Consider the following 17863-nt stretch of genomic DNA (forward strand, 5'->3'; position numbering starts at 1 on the left):
CACCTACATCTTAAATCAATGTATGTCAAGTCTCTTGGAACCAATCAACAATGTAAGGCTAGGTATTATTGTATTGTCACATCTTTATCAAAATAAAATCAAGCTTGAACTTTCTTAGAAAATCTGTTTAAAGACTGTAGGAAATAAACCCTTTAGAATCGTTATTTTAAATAGTAATGAATTAAGAGTAAATGATAAAAAAAACTTACCGAAATATGGCATTGATCTTAATTCACTATAAGCAGTGACAATCAAGTACAGAAGATATAACAAGTAAATGGCGCCAATAATGAAGAAAAACACCTTGAATTTCTGTAATGAGAGAATAATTTTTATTTGTACACTGCACAGTTGTAAGTGAACAACAGACTTAAAATAAAGCTAAAAAAAAATCTAAAATATATGAAACACTTATCGTAATTGTCAAAATGTGGAACAAATGTTTATTCAAATTGGAATTAGGTTCATAGACTTCCCACAAAGGGAAAAGTTAACAAATAATATGGAACTATAAACTTTAAACATATAAATTTTGGGCATACAGTATTGTAGTCAAGCAAATTTCATAGATACATTAATAAAAACAGCATGATAATAATTCAATACGACTGTAATATTAATTATATGATCTTTTTTCTCTCAACTAATTTAAAAGGTTATTTTGATAATCTTACACCTTATTTACAAATGTAACATAGAAATTTTTTTCTTAAATGAACTTTATGCAAGATAAACTGATACCATAAGACATCCTCACTTTACCCACAAGGGTGAAATTTCAGTCTTTCCCAGCAACGGGATATTGTATAGTGTTCACAACATTCGCTGATCAAAGCTGCTGTAGTCCATTTCTTTTAGCGATGCATATTTGCACCGATTCGCAGCGGTGCCCTTTTAGCTCGGAAAAGTTTCCGGATCGCTGATTGGTTGGACGAGATAATTCCAACCAATCAGCGATCCGGAAACTTTTCCGAGCTAAAAGGGCACCGCTGCGAGTTGGTGCAAATATGCATCGCTAAAAGAAATGGACTATAGTGAAACTCAAGCAATATTATTGAGTACTTTTACACCCTATCATTCTTATAATATCCAGAGTCTTTCCACACCACACCTTTAACCATGTAAAGGGAATAATTTATTGTAAATCTCTCTATGAGTTTTCTGAAGAGGACATACTGAAGAGGTGCCCTCCTACTCTTTTTAAAGTTAAAAGGCTACAAGAAATCAACAATGCCACCTTATTGCTATTTTCTACACCTTACCTTCTTGACTATATTAAGATTATACACTTAAACATCACTGTCAGGAAATTTCACCCACGCCCAAAGTAATGCTACAAGTGTTAGGAGTTTGGTCTTATAAATGTCAAATGTACTAATGGAAAACGTTTTAATTGCCCAAAGTTCCATGATAACTCTACAGATTGTTTAACTAACAAGTTTTATTACTATTATACAGGTGCTCACTCTCCAAACTAAGAATGTCCTAAACACAAATTTGAAAAATCTACCATATAATTGAACCTGCAAACATCAAACATATCAATTTGGTGTAGCTAGAAAAGCTTTTAGGTAATAATTCACCTCATGCTAGCATAATATCCAATCTCCTAGATTCGAGAACTTCTCATTCTCTGGCAGGTACTAAATTTCAGAATCCTGATAGTTACCTCTCTCATTTTCAAATGCCTTAAAATCCAATCAACTGAAGAATTCTATTCCTAATACAGGGTCAGCCTATTTGAATTTTAGCAAACCATATTCTCGCACTACTGTCGTTATACTTAGACCCACATCTAAACACACATGTAAATAGTCACAGAAAAAGCAAATAGTAGTATTGTACTACCAAAAATTATTAACCTAAGCCACCAGATGTCCAGATTCTTGTACAGAATAGGTTTGACATATTTGCCACTAATGACACCACCAAGTATATTAAAAAAAAAAAAAAAAAAAAAAAAAAGTCAAAGTAGACATGGATGATCTGAACCTCCCAGAAAAATCTGAGAGGAAAAAAAGGGGTATTTGAAAGTAGCTCTCCAAAATAAAAAGAAGAAAATACTGTAATGAAGAATGTTTAACTAAACCCCAAGGTTTCTTCAGGAGTCAATATACAGGAAGGTTCATTTACTAATTTACCAAAACCCATTGCTTGAGAAGCAGAAAAATTGCCTCAATGCCTGATCTCTAAATCCAAGCTTGATGTCATAAATAATCAAAGTACCAAGTAAAGTAAAGTAAAGGTCAAGGTCCATAGGAATCCATATGATTCTCAAGTAGCAGAAAGAAACATTCGTTCGTTCGTTTTAGATTGTCTTACCTTTCGTAAGCCACGGGCTCTTGCGTTGGCAGCCCGTAGACAATGATTTCTATAAAAGTTCCCTAATGTTCATATTACTACTTCTCCAATAGCTGTTTAATTGACCCTTACCCGTAAAATATTCCCATTTTCTTTCCCTTCAATAAAAACATCCTTAGAAAAAGAGGGAACATTTTACCAGTAAGTGGTAACTGACAATGCCAGTCTCAGTCATGTTGGTACCAATTGCACCTTTTCCAGATTCTTTGCTTGTTACAGCATATTAAGATGTATTCTGGTTTGCCTAGCAATTACTACATAGAATGTGTACGGGAATTGTTTCTGGAAGTTCATTACCCACATTTTCTTGGTGCAGTGGTCCTTAAATTTATTTGCTTTGCATCTCTCTCTGGAAGCATTTGTTCATTACAATCCATCAATCATAAGATGCCTTACCTGATGTGAGACTGCTCTTTGGTAAAAGAAACATCTGCAGTGCATGAGGGGCTCTCCTGACACCCACATTTATGCTCCGTTTTGTGATTTTTTAGCCATTTAGTATATCTTTTTCAGCTCTTCTTAGTCCTCACTCTCGTCTCAGTTAGTCTTTCTCACTTTATCTTCCCTATACATACATACATACATACATACATAGATAGGTAGATATATATATATATATATATATATATATATATATATATATATATTTATTTTTATCATTTTTATTATTATTATTATTATTATTATTATTATTATTATTATTATTATTATTATTAGCTACGTTACAACCCTAGTTCGAAAAGCAAGATGCTATAAGCCCAAGGGCTCCAACAGGGAAATATAGCCCAAGTGAGGAAAGGAAATAAGGAAATAAATAAACAATATAAGGAGTAATGAAAAATTAAAATAAAATATTTTAAAAACATTAACAACATTAAAACAGATATTTGATATATAAACTATGAAAGGACTTATGTAAGCCTATTCAACATAAAAACATTTGCTGTGAGTTTGAACTTTTGAAGTCCTACTAATTCAACTAACCCATTAGGAAGATCATTCCACAATTTGGTCATACCTGGAAAAAACTAATAGAGTACTGCGTAGTATTGAGCCTCATGATGGAGAAGGTAAGACTATTAGAATTAACTGCATACCTAGTATTACGAACAGGATGGAACTCTCTGGGAAGATTTGAATGTAAAGGATAGTCAGAATTATAAAAAATCTTATGCAAAATGCATAATGAACTAATTGAACCATGGTGCCAGAAATTAATATCTAGATAAGGAATAAGAAAGGATAGTAGCATCATCTGCATATGCAAAAAGCTTGTTTTCCAGATCAAACCACATGTCATGTGTATATAGTATGAAAAGTAAGGGGCCAAGAACACCACCCAGGGGAACACCAAATATCACATTCCTATACTCACTATGGTGTCCATGAACAGCAACTCTTTGCAATCTATTACTTAAAACTTCAATAATGATGCTAAGAAACAACCCACCAATTCCCAAATGTTTGAGTTTCAAAGACCTCATGATTAACACGGTTAAAGGCATCACTAAAATCAAGTCCAATCATACGTACTTCCTGACGACAATCAAGGGCTTTCTGTACAGCATTGGAGATTGTAAGAAGGGCATCACATGCTCCAAGGCCTTTATGAAAACCAAATTGCAAACTAAGAAACAGATGATTACCTTCAGTAAACCTATTAAGACGTTAAAAAACATGAGATAATATGGGAGTTATGGAAATTGGGCGGTAATCAGTTGGACTTGAGCTACCACAAACACATTTACATAATGGAGTATCATTACCAATTCTCCAACAAGTGCTAAAAGCTCCTCTCCTTGCTAACTTGCGCAAAATAACAGGTAACTTTGGAGCTAAGAAATATGCAGTCTATAAAAATCAAAGGGAAAATACCATTTGTGTCTGCACCTCCATAAGCATCAAAGTCCATCAAGAGAGCTTTAATTTCCGAGATCGAAACGCTAAACTAGGTAGTTTAGCCTTAGGAAAACAGGAATGAGAACGTTCGAGATTCTCATTACTCTGCTTACTGTCAAACACATCTACCAAAAGGGTTGCCTTTTCCTTTGGACAATGAGTGACAGAACCATCCGGTGTAAGTAAAGGAGGAGCTGTTGCAGCTACACCATAGACTGCAGATTTAAGGGTAGTCCACCACTTATGCTCCTGGGTTGTACCAGAAAGGGTTTCTTTTATGGTAAAATTGTATTCATTTTCAGTTGAAGCATAAACAGTCTGAGCAAAAGCTCTAGCCGAGTATAGTTATTCCATGTCAAATCTGATCTGTTAACCCCCCCCCCCAAGATGATAGGCCTCCTGCTTCTCCAAATAAGCATGTCTACAATTATCGTTGAACCATGGTTTGTCCTTCACTCAGTACTTTATTACTCAAGAAGGGATACACCTATCAATTATGATGACTAGATTCTCATTCAATGGGACTACAGGATCAACACTACTATACAATTGTGAACAATTCAAGTCCAAAAGATCATGCAAAATACCATTCCAGTCTGCTTGAGTAAGATACATCAGGGGCAGGCTGCTCAATATTCACTACTAATGAAATCAAGGCATTATCAGATATCCCAACTGGAGAACCAACCTTACTTGTTATAACGTCAGGGGAGTCGGTGAATACAAGGTCCAAGCAGTTACCAGACCTATGAGTAGCTTCACTTTTGATTTGCTCACAGCCTGATTCATAGGCAAAGTCTAAATCTCTTAAGCCATGATGAGCGGTAGGAGAAACAGAATTTAACCACTCCCTATGGTGAGCATTGAAATCACCAATAAAGGCAAAAGAGGCCTTTCTATCATCATCTTCTTGTATGTTACCCATAATGGTAAGAAGATAATTGATGATAGAATCATCCATGTCAGGATTCTGGTAGATCAAACAAATAAAAGTTGTCATGCCTGCCACAAACTTTTATTACCTAAATCTTATGACATCCACATTCAGAGCAGGACTTATGAAAAGCAGGGTACTCAGTCCTAATATACACCGTCATTCCCCTGGCCTTAAGGATGGCATCGCATTTCAACATTATTGGCTTCTTAAAACCAGTTATAAGGAGTTCAGATGAATGCCTCATATTAGAAACCAAAGTTTCTGAGCACAAAAGAATATCATACTGTCTGGAAGCAACTGTAAGGTCATGAATATTTGCATGAAGACCACGAATATTGCAATACAGTAGACGACATTGACAAAATCTAGGATTTACAGTCGGGACCCCACAAAGTCAGGACTTTGTTGGCTATCTGACAATTCAAAGACTACTCGGAGCCTACTATCTGAGACGCTTTAATCAATTCCCCTTGCCCGGAATGAAGCGAGCTGATAGGGACACCAAATGTTCTTCTGACCATCTGAGGATCTTTATTACAAGATTGCATAGAGGTTGCGAAAAGGTACCGCCTTGTTTGTTTATGTAAGCCAATACTGTGGTGTTGTCGCTCATCAACACCACAGAGTGATGTGCCAGCAACTTTTGGAACTGATGAAGAGCTAGGTATGCTGCTATCATCTCTAGGACATTTATGAGCTGGTACCTTTCTGACTCTGAACAAAGGCCTGAGATCGTGTAATGCAGCAATTGAGGCCCCCCATCCTTCTTTTGATTCATTTGTGAAGAGCATCAAATCTGGAGGAGGGAACTCGAGTGTCCGCTAGATCTGAGTATTAGTTCCATACTGACTTCAGCTGCCATTGCAGGGATCTTATCCCGAGACGGCTGTTTGGAACCAGACGGAGGAGAGAGGTTAGATGATCTAACAGACTCAACTCTTTCGTCTGATGGGAAGACTTCCTGTTGGACGGTATCTACTGTATTATCATACCGAGGTACTGTATACCAGCCTTTGAAAAGGCTGCAGTGATGACTTTTCGAAATTTATCAGGACTCCCAGATCCTGACAAAACTCGACAAGCATGTCTCAGTGATGAAAAAGGGTCGTCTCTGCGTCTGCCAGGATTAGCTAGTCATCCAGATATCCGAGGAGACGAATGCTGTTCCTATGAGCCCACGATGACACTGGGGCAAACACTCTGGTAAATACCTGAGGAGCTGTCATGAGACCAGAGCATAGAGCCTTGAACTGGTATATCTAGTCCTCACGTATGAACCTTGAATACTTCCTTGAAGATGGACGCATTGGGATCTGGAAGTATACGTCCTTTAGATCCAATGTGCACATGAAGTCCCTAGGTCAAACTGCCTGAATGACCATATCTGCTGTCTCCATTCTGAACGGAGTGTCTGTTGCACAAACTTGTTCAGAGGGGAGAGATTGATGACTGGTCTCCAGTCGCCTTTTTCACCAGAAAAATTTGACTGTAGAAGCCTGGGGACCTGTCGGCAACCTCTTGGAGAGCACCCTTTTGCAGCATGGTCTGGACTTCGGCCCTGAGGGCCAGCTCCTTTGCGGATCCCATCGCATAGAAGCTTAGATGCACAGGATCCCTAGTCAGAGGAGGGAGAGATTGAATGAATGGGATGCAATACGCTATTGAGTTCATTTTGACCGTCCAGGGATCTGCCCCGTGAAATTACCACCTCTGCCAGAGGCGCTGCAGGCATCCTCCCTCAAGTGTAGGTGAAGAGGAATGACATTCCTAGTGGGAGTGACCACCTGGGCCACTTCCCTTTCCTCCCTTCTTACCTCTGAAGGACTTGTTCCCTTTCTGGCCTTTGGATGAAAAGGGCCATTTAGACACCTTTGTAGGTCCTGAGGTCCTAGAAGTTAAAGGATAAGAAAAAGAATGTGCTTGTTGACTGCAAGAAGACTTGGAAGGTCTACTATAGGGCCTCGATGTTAGGGCCCTATGGAGGAGAGAATCGTTTGATGATTTCCTCGAATGTTCAGCAGCACTCTCTATCTCCTCTGGAATGAAGAGAGAAGAACCCTCAAGGGTGGAGTTCCTCAACCGGGAGATTTCCACCTTCAGCACTTGCTTGTGGCATTTCTTGATGACGGTATCCCTTCTCTTAGGTATAGCGTTCACCCACAAGTTGACGACATGGTGCGATAGGAACTCAAGAGTTCGGGTAACAGACAAAAGTAAAGACTCCAAAGTCTTCCAGGCTGATTACTTCGAAAGACTGTGGGAGCGGCCCATGAACCCCAAGGATCCTAGCTATAGGATAAGCTATGAAGCCACATGCATGGCGTACTTCGTGCCTCTCTCTATGTTGAAGAGCTCAATTGCCTAGAGGGAAGCCCTCAAAGAGGAGAGGGTTTGAGCCGGGAGACCCTTTGTTAGAGACTCTACTGAAGGGTTGAGGAACATCGTGGAATGTGGTTCCCCTTCTTCAATCTCATGGTACTTTCTTTGTAAAACAAAAGGAAGTGGTAGAGACTGAGAGGATGAACCTGCCCTCAAGGAACTAAAAGTTCCAGCTATCTGAGCGATAGCCTTCCTTTTGGTGGCTGTCAAGCCCTCTAGATTACGGCAAAGCTGCACTAGTTCTGGGAGGCTTCTGGGTCTTGAATATTTCATCAAGAACCATTTCCTTATCCTCCTGGGTGGTGGTACTGGGAGCAGACAGCCTATTGATGGCCCTCATACAAGAGAGGACCTGCCAAAAGGTGTGCTCTGACTGGTGTCTCTCTTGCTCAGAGTGAAAGTTTGGACTAGCCACCTTTGAAAGATTTTCATCATCAGTATCCAAGGGGTCGTCCACCTCCAGGCTCACATCCAGAGCCTGGGGTAGGGCAAGTTCGTCAACAGTTTGGATAGAGGGGACCCGCCATAGGGGACCTTTTCTGTGCCTCGGCCAAACAAGCTTCCCTTGCCGCAAAGTTCTTGAGTTTCATCTTGGTGTCTTTCAACTCCCTTCTTGGCGTCTTTCAACTCCCTTCCCACAACGTTCTTCCGCGGTCTTAGGAGGGGGAACTTACGAGGGCTTCGAGGTACCAGCAGCCAAAGCTTTGGCAGTGGGAGCTGAAGGCTCTTCCTCCAGAGGAGGTAAAGAAATCGGATACTGGTCCGGAGGCACTATCTCAATTTCTTGAGGGTTAAAGGGACGGACAGCTATCTCCCTGGGCGTGCCTATGTCCCTACTCGTCCTAGGGTGGATGATGTCCGTGAGGTGGTGTTACGCCTCTCAGCCTTCTTTTCTGCCTAACATTCATGGTTTCTCTTGCCTTAACCCGAATAAAAGGCAGATTGCCCATGTAAGAGTCTGAAGAAGGAGGGCCCTCGGCACACATCAGGATGAAGGTGATCTCCATGCCTTGTCCTACGTTGGTCTCCTTTTAGGGTCTAGACTCCCATGAGACAAACATGAAGAGGACCACAAAGGAATCCTAGGGGTAGCTTTAACTGGAGCAGCTGTAGGTTGTGGCGGTGGAGGAGACACACCCAGAGACTTCTGCAGGGTGGAGAAGAAGGTGCTCACCTATGCAGGAAGCTCAGAACCTCTAGGCAAGCCATGGGCTTCCCTTGAAGGTCCAAAAGGAGAACGTCCCCTAGGGGGAGCCCTTGAGGGAGCCTGCGTCAATGCAGGGAAGAGTCTCTGCGGTACAGGAACATGTTCCTTTAATGGACGAGAAGGACAATCTGGAATAATGACATTATTGAACCTATTAGGAGGCTCCTTAAAACCTCTGGAAAGGGTATCGGCCTACCGCTGGAGGTGGTAGTAGCCGAAGGCGGAGGTGGAGGTGTTGGTACCACACTGCTCGCAGTTCCGACACATCTGCTTGTGAATTGCTCGCGTAAATCGCTGATTCGCGCTAAAAAAATTGTGAGTTTCACGTGACTACGGGTGCGATTCACAAGCAAAAGTGCTCGCAAAGGGAGCACTAGGAGCCATACTGGAAGCGAAAGGTCTAACACATTCCTGATGCAGCAAAGAAGCACCTACATCTGATGAAGTTGGTAGAGGGGGCCTCTGAGTAGGGGCAACCCTAGTCGCTGGAGAATGTGTCACATCGGGACGCGTTTCCAAGCGTCGCATAGATGAACACTTTGCCAAAACATCCCAGGCAGTAAAAGGCACTGGAGGTTTAGCTGGACGCCTGTCTGAGGGACGGTCAGTCTCTTGATCAGGTTCGGTCCGAGGTCTTTTAGGAGAAGGACGGGTTGAGGGGCTACGCTTTGATGGACTGCGCGAACGCCTATCTCTACCTCTAGACGAGGAATGTCTAGACCTTGATCGTGAAAGCGTGGTTTGCGATCGTGAACGAGCGGTTTCTGAACGGCGTGAGCGTCGGCCTCGCGAACGTGAGCGTCGGCCTCGCGAACAGTGCCCTCGCAAGCGTGAACGCCGCCCTCGTGAATGGGAGTGTTGTCCTCGTGAGCATGAGTGTTGTCCTTGTGATCTAGATCGTCGAAAACTATGACACAAGCATCTAGACCTAGGTCTAGACTGGGATGCTTGTCATTGTGCAGAGTGCGATCACGAGACTTCTCCCTATGAAGAGGAATGCCTCCGAGGAGAGCATTGAGACTGAAGGTCTCGTGAACGTGAAGCTGTAGAGCAAGAAAGCCTTTCAGAAGATGAGCCTTCGGATCGTGATGACCTATGATCCAGATGATCTTTCGATCATCGCGAAAAACGATCAGGAGAAGTGTGTCCCAAAGGACGAGGAGAAGGCGAGGCTCCTCCTTTTGCGCTGCTGGTAGGAGGAGCGCTGGTCTCAGGAAGATCATCACCAGCATCCGATGGGTTCCTGTGGGAAGAAACAGAAAGTTGAAGGATACAGGACGATGAGGTCCCAAGATAGCGGGTAGGGTCGTCGTCAGCAAGAGGCCGTTGGAGGGGCGAGTGCGAGTGATCGCCTTGTCCGCACATAGAAGGTCCAGGAGAGGGCGACAGATGGACTTCACACAGCTCTAAAGATGAGATGTTGAAAGCTCTGGAGAAGGGTCCTTCCTGGCACCGCACTGAAGGAGACGCAGAAGTTCTTCCTTCGATGGGAGTCCAGAAATCCCTAAGGTTGGCCACACCTGCAACACATTTGAAAGGGAGAATGGCTCCACGGCAGATGGAGGTGAAGTTGCTCCTCTAGGGGAAGCAACTAACCCCCCTCGTACCCCACGGCTGCCAAGGAGGTAGTCGGTCTGTGCTCCTGCTCGATCGTCCCCCGGAAGAGAGCGAGCGAGAAGGTTTTGAAAGAGATTTGGGGTGCGAAAGGAAGAACACGCTTTCCTCGCCCCTAAGGGAGAAAGATCACACTTGGCCTTCTTTCTGCGGCGCCCAAATTTCTCCCATTGGGAGGCAGGCCACTCTCCACACTCTGCACAAGGCGAACCCAGCTCGCAACGATGCCCTCTACACGAAGGACACAGAGAGTGCTGGTCGGTATCCAACGATGACATGAAGGTATGGCAAGTAGCAACCTTGCGCCCAGGACAGGTCCGCATGAAGGCGATCCAAAGAAATCATGCACACCTGAAAAGAAAGCAATTAAAGATGTCCAATGACAGCCTTGGGAGGAAAGGGAGGAGACATCCACTTTCTACCTAGCCAAAAGAAAAAGTGGCATACCTCACAGCTGTGAGAGTATATATAGAAGCGGCTGGGTATCCCACAGCTTACCCGCTCAAGCGGTTAGTCAGGGCCGCTACCTCCCTTTGAGTCTAATGGCTACCTTCCAGCTTCGCCGAAAGATAATCCAAATAAATAACAGAAGGTTTGTTAGTATGGGAACAAACATAGTTTGTGAACATAGAAACAGCAGTCTCCTCTAAAATATAACAATGATACACTACGTCAAAAGATAGAGAAATGCAGTCACTTTCTCATTTATTTTATCATATGGAAAAGCGCTGTTTTGTGCTAGGTTTCTCTAAAAAGCGTCGAATAGCACAGCCGCACTAACTAGGAAAAAAACGCGCTAGACTTACAAGAAACATGCCAAATCTAGCACAAAAAGTGCTAAAATGGCAACTATGCACAGGTGTGTGTATGTGTGTGTGTGAGCAGGGTAGCCATCCACTTCCCTACCACCAACTAGTGGTGGGGCAGATACACCTCGCTAATAGTCTCATGATTAGTTTTCCAGCTTTGTCAAATGTATAATCCCTAATAAATAGTTAAAGGGTTTATATTTAGTGTCAGAACAAAATAGGTTTCAGTTGAAAAGGTAAGAAAATTATAAATTTTTTAATTAAAAGTAATGAAATAATAGGGTTTAATTTAAAAAATCATGTTACTATTAAAATGATGATGCATGTGATATTTATATATCTTGAACAGAACTCACCTGAAAATTATTAGTCTCAAGAGCAGCAGAATACAATGGATCTCTGAGCTCATTATATTTTTGTAACGCTGCCATAGTAACTGCTGTTAACCAGATCAGGCCAACAATTGTAAGTTTGGGTAAGTAGAATGATGTAAATGTCCTCTCATTCTGTGGGTAAAAAAGAAAGGTGTAATTAAAATTACTGGTAACTTGGATTCTCCATAAAGAATCAGTACATGAAAAGTTTATATTTAATAATGATAGTCATTATATCTAAGTTTCAAAATACGTTGCGTCTAAAACCACCAATTCCATGGAAAATGGTTTGTTTTATAACAAAAGATTTTTCACATAAACTCATCAAATCTCAGACGGAGATTCAGCAGAATTGTATACTCACGAAAGAACCATAATAGCACGCTGATAACACATCAATAGGTAAAAACTATCAACCTATTGGTTAGCACAAAAGGAATGCAATTTAGCAATAATGGAGACTGAGAGGTGATGATTCATTACTCATTTATGGTTGATATGTTTATATGAAAACAATTAAAATGTAACTTGTTCATAAAAAGATTATCAATTATATAAAACAAAAATTACAATTTAGGTGAAGTCAAGCAGTTACAAATCCCAGCATCTGCAAAGGTACAAAAGATCCAATGAAGCCCTTTGTGACAGTTGTTCAGAAACCAAGTGTCCCATGCATTTTTATAGTAATGCTGTAAGTAAATATATCTCCAAGTGAATAAAGTACACTTTGTACAGTACTTTTTACACATGAAAATAGGCAAGTCAGTTAACTAATCATTCAGGTAAGATTACACCACTTGAGAATAAGACTAAATGAAGAATGAACTAGGAACATGATCAGGAGGAGGATGAAAAGTATAGTCTTTTCCAGTGCTGATACAACTTGCTATGACTCATTATTGATAATAAAGAGTACAAAAATATTTTTGCACATAATGCAGTACAATAAATATAAATGTTATTGGAATAATGTAGTCCAGTGTACTACCATCACAGTGATTCTCCAATGCCCAAGACAGAAAAAAAATCATGCATTTACTGGAATTTTTACTTACAATTGGCACTTACCTAATGGATTTTATTTCAGTGGCACTAATTACTGCATTTCAATAGATTAACCATATTCAAGTTTAAACACCATATGAATTCCTTGCATCTATGTTATGCAAAGCAAGACTTAGCTACTATAAGCTAGCTGATGCTTAGTACGTGAACAGGAAACTAATAGACATTACAGTTACTCTTCTCCCCTTAGCCTGGCATACTGATGCCGTGGAGCTTTTCAGATGCAAGAAAAAATTGTGTGATGACAGACTGCCAAGGCAGAGTATTCTGACTAAGATCAGATGTTTGCTAAATATAAATTGCAAATTTTTTTCCTCCTTGCTCTTTCTGCGATGATATACAGATGACAGAGCTCAGATTTGAATATGAATTTCTTAGCCCATGAAAGAGGATGATACTGGATGACATGCATCTTCACCTGTACAACTCTAGAAGTCAAAATGGCCTAAGATGGTGAAATTTGAATGTCAAGGTCTATTCCTTGTGCTAGATCCAATCTTTAAGAAGTGGTAATCCTCAAAGTACTGAAGGCATTGCATATATCAGGGTATAAGGCTCAGGCCTGACCTACTCTATTTTAAACCGTAACCTAAATCTTCAAGTGGTAACTAGTGGTTTTAATTCACTTTTCAGGAGTCTAGTGGTACATAGCATCTACCAGATCTGAGATCTTCTCGAAGAGCCTCGAATTATGTGCCTACTTTGCCCTCCAATGCGAAAACATTGCTCTCCCAAATTTCTACCTGATCTTTTAGACAACTAGAATTTGCTAGGCTGAAAACCCAGGTGGTAGCCTGCATCCTTATATTTTGCCTCTCGATAATGTAAATGCCTTCAAAACTCTGCTTATCCATTATGAGCCAAATTGTTAGTCTAGATATTTTAGTACTCCTTTCGTGAAGTAAGCACTCTTTACTTAGTATAATTTCCACCGCTTGCCATGGTTCAGCAGGTGTTAATCAAGTTCAGGATCTCTTTGAACAACAGGATGATGCCAATAGCCCCTTTCTGGCCACAGAGAGAATGGTTCATATATCTGTGGCCACTGTTGCGGAGTGTCCAAGAAGGTTGCCGTACATAGCAATCTGCTCAAACAACCTATCTCAAAGGTGATTCATCCAAACCCATCCATGCTACAATTGACTGAATAGAGGCTATCACTGTATCCTGTTTTTAAGGCCCTCTAGACTCTATTATATGTTCTAAAAGACAATACAGTGAACCCTCGCTACTTCGCGGTTCGACCATCGCGGATTCACCACTTCGCGGATTTTTTCCATAACCCATATATATACAGTAATATATATATATATATGTATGCATGTATTTATGTATATATGTAGGTATGTATATGTGTATACATATAAATATATATAAATATATATACACACACACACACACACACATATATATATATATATATATATATATATATATATATATATATATATATATATATATATATATATATATATATATATATATACTGTATATATATATATATATATATACATATATATATATATAATCTAAAGTAGGAAGATGTGATGTAGTTCTAAGGGAAAAGTATGGGAAATATGTCTGGGTAATAAGCAAAGCTCTACCTCCAGTTTGTTTCTACATTATGATCAGAGATAAATGTAAACAAAACATTGGTTGCCATTTTTTATCGTGCTTTTTAGCATGTTTAGGAAATGCATGGTATAAAATCACCTTTAATATTTGTGCCTGTTTTAGTTTAGGGTACTGTAGTACATGCATTAAGTGTTCTGTACATTAAAGGGTAGTTTGTTAACAGTACTACGTACAAGGGAAGGTTTTAAAAGTCTGAATATACATGTTGAATAAATAGGTAAATATGGTGTCACTACTTCGCGGATTTTCACCTATCGCGGCCGCGACTGGAACCTATCTACCGCGATAAACGAGGGTTCACTGTATACCAATAATCTTTGTAAAAAATGATGGAATGTTTATTTTGATTGGTACAAAGCTAGGTGTCTAGCTTGAAGTTAAATTTTTCCAGTTCCTTTTTCATGATCAGAAACTTTCTATTTTAGCCATGAATGGATATAGATCCATGTTTAATTCTGTACTCAAGTATCTTAATCAGATCAGTTTGTTTCAGGTATTACAGCGGATGTATTTAAATTGTTGAGTGTTGAAAAATTTTCTAATTTTCAAAAATATTATGGGTAAATGTCAATTAATTATTACTATTATCACTAGCTAAGCTACAACCCTAGTTGGTAAAACAGGATGCTATAAGCCCAAGAGCTCTAACAGGGAAAAATAACCCAGTGAGTAAAGGAAATATGATATTTTTATTATAAAATAAATTTTTGAATATACTTACCCGGTGAATATATAATAGCTGACGTCTCCGACGGCTCGACAGAATTCAAAAACTCGCGAGCGATCGCCATGAAGGTAGCGGGTGTGCCCACCAGCGCCAACTATCGGCCAGATACCGCATATACATGTAAACAGCTCCAGTTCTTCTTATCCCGCTGTGTCTCTATCGGGGAGGAAGGGGGGGCCTTTAATTTAGTGTATATATTCACCAGGTAAGTATATTCAAAAATTTATTTTATAATCAAAATATCATTTTTAAATATTAAACTTAGCCGGTGAATATATAATAGCTGATTCACACCCATGGTGGTGGGTAGAGACCAGAATTAATACAGTTTACGGCGTATATGCTTAGAGTTTTTGACAGTTATATCATAACCTAACCCAAATAAATATAGGTACCTGGTAAGGAAGCTGACTCTAACGATTACTCTGCCTTGTTAGTCCGCTTTCCTCACGAAGCCCAGCCATCCTCTTAGGATGCTGAAAGACTCCCAGGAGCTGAAGTATCTAGGGCGACAACCCATACAACAGGACCTCATCAAAACCCTTAATCTGGGCGCTCTCAAGAAATGACATTTGACCACCCGCCAAATCAAAAAAGGATGCGAAAGGCTTCTTAGCCTTCCGTACAACCCAATTAAAAAACATTTCAAGAGAAGATTAAAAGGATATTGGAATTAAGGGAATGTAGTGGTAGAACCCTTACCCACTACTGCACTCGCTGTAACGAATGGACCCAGAGTGTAGCAGTCCTCATAAAGAGTCTGGACATCTTTTAAGTAAAATGACGCGAATACCGACTTGCTTCTCCAAACGGTCGCGTCCATAATACTTCGCAGAGATCTGTTTTGCTTAAAGGCCACAGAAGTTGCTATAGCTCTTACTTTGTGCGTCTTAACCTTAAGCAAGCAACGCTCTTTTTCACTCAAGTGAGAATGAGCGTCTCGGATTAAAAATCTAATAAAATATGACAAAGCATTCTTTGACATAGGCAATGAAGGCTTTTTAACTGAGCACCACAAAGCTTTAGATCCACCTCGTAAGGATTTAGTCCGAGCTAAATAAAACTTCAAAGCTCTAACTGGACACAGCACTCTTTCAAGCTCGTTGCCTACGATCTCTGACAGGCAAGGTATATCAAATGACTTAGGCCAAGGACGAGAAGGCAGTTCATTTTTGGCCAAGAAAACCAAGCTGAAGTGAACATGTGGCTTTATCTGTAGAAAAGCCGATGTTCCTACTGAAGGCATGGATCTCACTGACCCTTTTAGCCGAAGCCAAGCACACTAAGAAAAGCGTCTTGAGGGTGAGATCCTTCAGGGAGGCTGAATGTAATGGCTCAAACCTGTCGGACATTAGGAACCTTAGGACCACGTCTAAGTTCCATCCAGGAGTTGCCATACGACGCTCCTTAGAGGTCTCGAAGGACTTAAGGAGATCTTGGAGATCTTGATTATTGGACAGATCTAAGCCTCTATGTCTGAACACAGACGCCAACATGCTCCTGTAGCCCTTAATAGTGGGCGCTGAGAGGGAGCGAACATTTCTCAGATGTAGGAGAAAGTCTGCAATTTGGGCTACAGAGGTACTGGAAGAGGAAATGGATGATGACTTGCACCAGTCTCTAAAGACTTCCCACTTCGACTGATAGACCTTGATGGTAGATGCTCTCCTAGCTCTCGCAATCGTTCTGGCTGCCTCCTTCGAAAATCCTCTAGCTCTTGAGTCTTTCGATAGTCTGAAGGCAGTCAGACGAAGCGCGGGGAGGCTTTGCTGAAGACTCCTTACGTGGCTGCCGTAAGAGATCCATCCTTAAAGGTAGACTCCTTGGAACGTCTACCAGCCATTGAAGTACCTCTGTTACTCACTCTCTCGCGGGCCAGAGTGGAGCAACCAATGTCAACCTGGTCCCTTCGTGAGAGGTGAACTTCTGCAGCACCTTGTCTAGGACCTTGAAAGGTGGAAAGGCATAAACGTCCAGGTGAGACCAGTCCAGCAGGAAAGCGTCTATGTGAGCTGCCTCTGGATCTGAAACTGGAAAGCAGTAAGTCGAGAGCCTCTTTGTCAGAGAGAGTAGCAAAAAGATCTATGGTGGGTAGACCCCATGTCATCCATAGCTTCTCGCACACAGTCTTATGCAACGTCCACTCCATGGAGAAGACTTGTCCTCTTCTGCTGAGGCCGTCCGCCAAGACATTCATTTCTGCACAAATCTCGCCAAAGGAGAGATGTTACTGCCTTGAAAGGAGTTCCTTTTGATCCGTGGATCAAAGAACCGAGCCTTCCAGACTGTCCAGTGGAGCTCCCTAACCCAAATCCGCTGCATCTGAAAACCACACATGGTTTGGGTTCTTGATCGCAAGAGAAAGACCTTCTCGAAGTCTGATGTTGCTGTCCCACCAAGTCAGACATGTCTAGACTGAGTTGGAGATTGGGAAAGAGATACTCACTAAGCCCTTCTCCTTGTTCCAATGTTTAGGTGAAATAGGAAAGGGCATAGGTTGAGTCTCCCCAGAGAGTGAACTACTCCAGCGATGAAAGAGTTCCCACGAGGCTAGTTCAAACTCTTACAGAGCAACTGTTTTTCTCTTGCAAGTGAAGGACTTTTAACAGAGCTTGTTCCATTCTTGCGGGAGACGAAAAGGGTCGAAAAATCATACACAGTATCTCCATTCCCCAAAAAAGAATAGTCTGGGATGGGATACTGTAAGTTACGACTTCTCTACGTTCACTATGAGACCTAGCTCCTTGGTTAGGTCTAATGTCCATTAGAGGCTCTCCAGACAGCGATATAATGACGAACGCCCTGATTAGTCAGTCGTCAAAATAAAGGGAGGCTCTGAATCCTCAAAAAAATGTA

At 41.0% G+C, this 17863-nt stretch overlaps 1 protein-coding gene across 3 annotated transcripts in view; it reads right to left on the reverse strand.

Moving 5' to 3' along the window:
- The window catches only part of LOC137654537 (transmembrane protein 181), a 198601-nt gene that overhangs the window by 67227 nt on the left and 113511 nt on the right, over positions 1 to 17863 (reverse strand). For all 3 annotated transcript variants that reach the window (XM_068388251.1, XM_068388252.1, XM_068388253.1), the window contains exons 9-10: positions 11563 to 11712; positions 210 to 312 (exon numbers count right to left, since the gene is read on the reverse strand). In XM_068388251.1, coding sequence (XP_068244352.1) covers positions 210 to 312; positions 11563 to 11712 — 253 coding nt within the window. The remainder of the gene's footprint in view (positions 1 to 209; positions 313 to 11562; positions 11713 to 17863) is intronic.

The sequence above is a fragment of the Palaemon carinicauda genome, chromosome 15, assembly GCF_036898095.1.
Source record: "Palaemon carinicauda isolate YSFRI2023 chromosome 15, ASM3689809v2, whole genome shotgun sequence".
NCBI classification, from domain to species: Eukaryota; Metazoa; Arthropoda; class Malacostraca; order Decapoda; family Palaemonidae; genus Palaemon; species Palaemon carinicauda.